At 46.8% G+C, this 7,108-nt stretch overlaps 1 protein-coding gene across 2 annotated transcripts; it reads right to left on the reverse strand.

Annotated features, from left to right (window-relative positions):
* Positions 1 to 2,618: 2,618 nt before the first annotated feature.
* On the reverse strand, positions 2,619 to 6,471 carry rpz6 (rapunzel 6). Of its 2 annotated transcripts, none has more exons than XM_076043320.1 (3): positions 6,099 to 6,471; positions 4,282 to 4,780; positions 2,619 to 3,793 (listed from the first exon to the last, which is right to left on the reverse strand). In XM_076043320.1, the coding sequence occupies exons 2-3, from the start codon at positions 4,773 to 4,775 to the stop codon at positions 3,100 to 3,102; spliced, it is 1,188 nt and encodes a 395-aa protein (XP_075899435.1). In that variant the 5' UTR covers positions 4,776 to 4,780; positions 6,099 to 6,471; the 3' UTR covers positions 2,619 to 3,099. The 2 variants fall into 2 exon arrangements, with proteins under 2 accessions (XP_075899435.1, XP_075899434.1); XM_076043319.1 differs by having other exon boundaries at positions 4,282 to 4,783; positions 6,099 to 6,470.
* Between the last annotated feature and the right edge of the window lie 637 nt (positions 6,472 to 7,108).

Consider the following 7,108-nt stretch of genomic DNA (forward strand, 5'->3'; position numbering starts at 1 on the left):
AGTGATCAGACGCCGCCGTCCTCCCTCATCGACAGCCCGGACTGACGGCCCACCGCAGCGAGAGCCTTTTACGTCGGTGGAAGAGCCTCTCGATCAATAGTCGTTGCCTCCACGAGGCCTACACAACCACTAATGAATCCATTGGCTCACAACACAGGGTGGCTGCCTCCAGTTTACACAGCCTGGAAACATTTACCGTCACTGGTTTAACCATTTAGACATAAAAGACCAGGCCACTGCTGCCAGCAGACTGAGTAATTTTTTTTTTTTTTTTTAATGTAAAAAGTCAGAGATGCAGGTAGAGAATTATTAAACGTAACATTTTCTCAAATCCACATGCAAATGTGGTGCAGATGTCACAGTTGCTGGTTGTGTTTGTGGCTTTGTGTTGCTTCAGTTCAGACGGTCGTTGTTCTCTCTGTGTCTACAGATAGAAAGAGCACAACAGACTGTCTGCAGCACACCCTTTGTGAGCGTACCTGTAGGATTAGAGAACCGGCGTATCAAAGGTGCCATAGCTTGTTTTTCACTTGTGTAGGAATTTAGATTTTTATCTGAAGGGCGTTTTTATGCTACAGGGGCAGCAGGTGCAGTGCGGTCTCCACGGGCTGAGGTTTGTTCTCACCTGTGCGTTTTCTTTTTTCTCTGAGCGGTAGCTATTTTGTTTCACAATCACACAAAGATGAAATGAGATGAGATGAGAGTCTTTTGTTTTTCCTGGATTTTTGTCTCATGATATTGGCTGTGTAGAAAGACAAAGCAGGCTTTTTATGCCTTCTGACTGGTACAAAAGGCAGCTCTTTATACACAGTATACACACGATGCTCTCTCTCCCTCTCTCTCTCTCTCCCTCTAATAGAGCGTTACACTGGAGGAGTCTCAGTTCTTGTTTCATATGAAAGTCAATATATAATTTATAAATACTGTATATATATACTTTTAGGCCCATCCCAAACTACTCCTGCCTTGAATAACTAATATCTTTAGTGCATAGTTCACACAGCATTATTACAATTGAAATCAACACAATTTTACAACAAAGCAAAACAAAAGAAAATATTACCGATTAAAATCAAATCAAATTCAATTCAATTCAATATTTGTGCAAATGGTCAAAACAAAATCCTATTTGTGACAAGCATCAAAGCTGCTGGCAGAGCCAAAAAGTGTCTTTTTTTTTTAAAGGCAAAACAAACTCCTCCTCCCACCAGAGGCTATTTCTGCTGCGAGCAGACGAGTCTCTGATGACGCAGCACAGTCTACCTCCTTGCTCCCGCCCTGCTCTGTGTACCAGGCAATGTGTTTGATGGATGGTGGCAGATGTGATTCGCAGTAGAGAAGCAGCTTAGACGCTGCAGATGTGCTGAGATCTAACGGGGACGGCCGTCCCCGCCCGCTTGGGCACCTGAGCGCCGTGCATTAGCACCAACTTCCGTCCTGCAGCGCCGAGCTGCACTTTGCTGCTCGTCAGCAGGATACCAGCTCGGTCAAAAGGTTACTCATAGACTAAAACTGGAGCTGCGGACAGGAAATGCTGACTTGTGTGTAAATATCAATTAAATTAGTCCCGAGTCTCTGTTGCTGAGGCTGCACTGCCTGGTTTTAATGGGTGCCTGGATGCTAAATGGGCTTCGTAAATCACATTTCTACATGCTGAGTAGGATGTGTTCACACACGTGGTCACTGTCTGAGCCGGATCAATGACTATTGCAAACTACAGGTCTCTGGTTATAGATTCAATCAACATTCTTTGGTTTGGGGTTAAGAAAAAGGGGACTTTCATTCAAATTCATTTACATTTTGTCTTTATTTTATGCAATAAGTGATACAAGTTTGTAAATGTGCGATATGTTTTTTCTCTCCAGGTATAAATTCTTATTCTTCATATGTTAATTGACCCGCAAATAGTGAGTAGCAATATCATGGATGTAAAAGAAAAACGTTTTGTGTGACAAAGAAAAGACAGCGTAAAAAAAGAATTGTCAATATTGCACAACGCAGAACCTTGCAGAATAAGAAGGGCTTGTGTCTCATCCAGAACAACACACACACACACACACACACACACACACACACACACACACACACACACACACACACACACACACACACACACACGCAAGCGCACAAATGCACACACACACACACACACTTCTTTCATTTGATCCTCTTTTGGTTGGTGTTGTTAAATGTGTCCCGTACACAAGGCACAGTGCTGCATCTCCCGCTGCCAAAGAGTCTCCTGTGCTCCTGAAACTAAACTCGTATGCCTCACTGTCAGAGTTATGTGGGCCAGCCTGTCCAGCGACCACAAAGCAGCGCCCAGGAGACGCCGCCTCAGCAAAAAGCAGCTCCTGGAGCTGAAGGTGGTCGCACGAACCTGCATTTCTGCAGGGAGGCAGGATTAATACTGCATGAAGTCAAGGTGGAAGCGCAGAGGTTTTCCTACAACCGCTGCATATTGCACAGTGTTGGTGTGAGCATTTTTAAAGCTTCATGATATACATAGACAATTTGTTATGTTCTTCTTGAAATACCTACATCTACAGTGGTTATAGACAGCTCCTAGTAAATTAAAGTGCATTTGTGTGAACGCATCATTTTTTTTTTCATTATTATTATCACCGCAGTGCAGTTAATGAGATTCACTGCTTCAGATTTAAGTGTGAACCCAAATTCCCGATCTGATTCATTTCTGCCTAATCAAAGTGGGGCCGCACCGACCACCAACACCAGGGACCGTGTTCCTTGAGAAGGAGGCGGAGCATAAAGAGTCTGAACTGGACAACGTTTCCTCAGTTGAAAGAAGAGCAAAGAGTTCGTCTCCACTGAAGGCCTTCAGACTCAAGACTTGGAGTCATTTTCACAGAAAGGTAAAAGGTTCAGGTTTCTGTTGGTATTTGAGCAAATGCAAAACTTGATATACTTGATGATTTGTTGCACAATAGCAGCGGTAAATATTATATATATTTGGCAAAATCTAAGCAGAACGACGGTTTCAAATTGACACTTGACTGGCATGCAAGGCAACACAAACACACACAAATGAAAAAATGCACCACTAACGTAAACATTATCTTTGGACCTCCTTTAAACCCTTCACTCGGAGTGAATGCACACCGCCACGTTCTTGTGCCGCTCCCAGTAGTGACACTCGTCCGGGAAGCTCCAAGCGGCAGCCGACTGCTTGTGGCGGCTGACGGCATGAACCACGAAGCCGCTCAGCTGCTTCTCCAGCGCCTCCACCACAGCGGGAGCGTTGCCCCTCTTCGCCTGGCCCTCCATCAGCTGCCGGATGGAGTCGCGGGGCACAGGCTGGGGTCTGGCGCTGTACGACACCACCAGGTTGATGTCGTTGACCTGCAGCACCTCGAACCAGTTGCGCCCGGCCACGTGGTGGAAGTGCTCGCCCGCCCGCCACTTGCGGTAGCTGCTGCCCGAGTGGTTGATCAGCCGCACCGACCAGCGCACCCAGTCGTATTTTTTGACCAGGAACTCCAGGAGCTGCTGAGTGGTGGCCTGCAGGTTCTCCTCCTCCTCCTTCTCCTGCAGGAGGCGCTGGGCATCCAGCTTGGCCTGCTCCTGGAAGGAGGCGACGCACGACTCGATGACCGTCTTCATCCGGGACTCCACCTCCTCCATTTTGCCGCCCCACTCTCGGATCGCCTCCTCCTCGTCCTCCTGGCCCCGGGTCAAGGCACAGTGGCCCAGCAGAGCGATCAGACCCAAACAGAAGAGCTCCTTCAGGCGGACGCAGAAGTCCTCCAGGAGACGGCGGTTCCTTGCTACATACCTGCAGAGTGGAGGGTGGAGCGTTACACCGGAGGAGTTGCACAGCTGCCTGTGGACACGTGTGTTTTGACTCACGCTGTGAATATGATGTTGTGTAAACGACACTATTATGTGTATGTGACATCTTTCTCCTGCAACTACACCATTAAGGTGGACAGGTCCACTATTGTCTCTCAATTATCTTAATGACAGTCGTGTTTAGGCCTCAAATGAATGAAAGCCCCTCAAAATCAGTTTTCCAAATTCCAGGATATCTTAAACCCGGTGCCGGGGACAATTTCAGCTCTTGTATGCGGTTCTCCTAAAAACTTCTTGTGAGTTAATTGTTACAGCTAGAATTTTGATGCAAACATGTACCGTCCAGCCATCTCAGGCTGTTTAGTCATCACATAGCTGATGTGTAAGTACCTTCTACTCTGATTCACTGCAGTTAATCTGAGGCATCAAGTGACTGAAGTCACTGGAACCAGGTTTTATGTACAGATTTACCTTTCCACCACCTCTAAGATGGACTCCCCGAAGCTGTTCGACCCCATCACGGCATCGTACAGCACAAACAGGTTCTTCTCTCCTCCAGTTTTGGCAAAGTGCTCCAGGAACAGTCTGGTTTTTGCGTCCCTGAACTGCGGCTTGGCGTCCAGGATGTCCATGTACTTTCTGAACTGGTTACGGATGTTCTCCTCCACGGAGAAGTACTGGGAGTCCAGTCTGCTCTTCTTGATCTCGCAGTCAATGTCCTCCAGCTGGGTGGAGAGCACATCCAGCCTGTTCCTCACCGTCAGGAACTGCTCCTTGACATAGAAGACCTCTTTGCTCTGCACGTTGTCCAGGGCCAGACGCAGGACCGGGGCGGCCGCCTCGCACAGAGGGAAGAGCTCGCCCACCGCGCTGGCCAGAACCTCGGCTCCCCGCTCAAACATGTCCATGGCTGCTTCGATGGCCTCCTTCTTCTGGGCCACGACCTTCTCCAACTGACTGCTCATGGTCACTACTGGAGAGACACAAGTTAAACTTGAACGAAAGCTTGCCTAGACACACACCAGGAGTTGCCAAGTCATTCTTAGCACCCTCAAGAGTTCTCAGGTCAGGGAGCAGGAACCACGGTAGAATTGTAGGTCACATCACCCACCCCATTTTTTTTTTAAGATCTTTTCATTTGTCACCCCGACACCCCAGTTTTTGCATTGAACTTTTGAGTGTGAGGAACCTAACTGAAGGTTGAATACATTGTTAAACGCTTGATTAGTTTTCTACAAACAGTGACTGCAGAAAATCCTAAAAGCTCATTGTTTTTCTTATTTCATATTAACAATTTATCCAGGTGTGCAATTTGTAGATTTAAAAAAAAAACACACAAAATACCACTCCAAAATACCCAAAGGCATATCTGATGCTGTACAAACAAAACTCAGTGATAATCCGACAGATTATTTAAAAAAAAAAAAAAAAACAACAAAAATGATAAAATAAACCTTCTGCTCAAGGACACCTGATGTTCTACCTGTTATTTCAGTGCATCAATACAGTGGTGTTGCCAGGCTTGCGTGAGCAGTAAATAATGACAGGTATACCTTAACAATGGCTATTCAGACCTAAAAGGGAAGCGGGGGGGAGATTACATCCAGTCTTCTGAGAAGAAGCTGCTGTCTCTGAGGGGTGTATGTAATGATGTCATAAGGACAGAACAGACAGGCCTGAGATTATCTGAAGGGGAAAATGGCACAGATGCCCTTGGGCGCCGTGTGACTCATTTCGGAGCAGAGCAACAAGGCCACTGTTTTAAACCAAAAGGAAATCAAACGTAACGTAAATCTCCTTCTATCCTTGGTTGCAACCTGACAAAAAATAAATCAAAGTCCTTCCCTCCCCGTTCAGATCACTGTGGACGGACCCCAGATGCTGCGTCACCCTCCTCCCCCACAGATCACCGTCGTCTCTGACTCCCTTTTCAACCATTTTTACTGAGAAGGTGCCCGTTTACGACAAAATCACGGAAAAATACAATTAGAATATAATATACGATAATATATGTTAAATATTCAATGGACTGAAAGAGGTTGTGTCTAAAGAACGTTTTTGTTTTGTTTTTTTTTCAACTAATAAGCAGAAGAAAGGGCACCATGTTCGACTTCAACATGCGCAGCCACAAAACAAACTGTGCAAAGGCAAAGGCAGACATTTTTACGCACAAAAAAAAGAAGAGAAAACCCTCTGAGTGCGCGTGCACACCTCGGCCACCCTCCAGCTGAAAGCTTAACACATTCATCACATTCCTGCAAACTACTGCGCATTTCTTCCCACTGTACCTGTGTCAAGCGGATGCGCCCTTCACGCTTTGCTCCAACAGCTGAAAACAAGTAGTTTTTTGTTTTGTTTTGTTTCTTTCTCCACTTCAAGTTTGAGGTAATTCCTGAGGCTTTTCTCTTCCCCGCCGTGTGAGCAGAGGAGCGGGTCCAAGAAAGACGAGACAACATCCATGCAGGCGGGGATGCGCGCCGTGAAGAGGGGGGAAGAGGGAGGGACGGACGACAGACGGGCGGAGGGACCGACGGACGCAGCGCAAACTGGAAGAGGTGAATTTTTTTGTGGTGACTCCCATTTTTTCCCCCCCTCGAACCTGCCTGCGTTTACAAATGGAACTGAATGTCAACGATTTAGGATTGCTGATTTCCTTGCGCTCCAGGTTTCCTCCTGGGAGAGAATTCGTGCGCAACCTGCGTCGCCGTTTTGCGCCCCAGCCACTACTGGAGGGACTCAAATCGTAAGGTAAAGAAAAACCAGATTATTGCCGTTTGGATTTTTGTTTGTACCTTATTTTGTTGTTGTTTCTTAGGCATAAACACTTGAGTGAACCGCGGTACGATTTTTAAAAATGATTTATTCCCGTGTATCAGAGCCTAAATGGCTGACACACACACACACACACACACACACACACACACACACACACACACACACACACACACACACACACGCCATATTAAACACTCCTTGGTTGATTGACATATGAGAATACTTCAGTTTTGTTGAATTGGATGACATCTTTCCGAGCGCAGGATATAATGCCTCGGTTCAGGTAGAGAGAGAGAGAGAGAGAGAGAGACGCGCCTGGTCGTTCATTTACAGAGATGCATGAGAAACAGAATCACGTCTAAACACGACGGCAAAATGAAAAGGACCGCTAGCTTCTAATCATGTTCGTGGGCACTGTCGTCATATGAAACTGGACATCTGTCCGCTCCGTTTGTGCGCTCAAGACGCGCCCCAGTGCGCGCCCGCGAGCCGAGCCTCCGCCTTCATCCACAGACGTGAAAAA

Source organism: Nelusetta ayraudi, unplaced genomic scaffold (genome assembly GCF_046127955.1).
Source record: "Nelusetta ayraudi isolate G7.1 ecotype Tasmania unplaced genomic scaffold, CSIRO-AGI_Nayr_v1 ptg000074l, whole genome shotgun sequence".
Lineage (NCBI taxonomy): Eukaryota > Metazoa > Chordata > Actinopteri > Tetraodontiformes > Monacanthidae > Nelusetta > Nelusetta ayraudi.

Coding starts and splice junctions, on each gene's coding strand:
- rpz6 (XM_076043320.1), bottom strand. CDS start 4,775: ATGAGCAGTCAGTTGGAGAAGGTCGTGGCCCAGAAGAAGGAGGCCATC. Junction 3,794..4,281: donor ATCTTAGAGGTGGTGGAAAG/GTAAATCTGTAC, acceptor TCCACTCTGCAG/GTATGTAGCAAGGAACCGCC.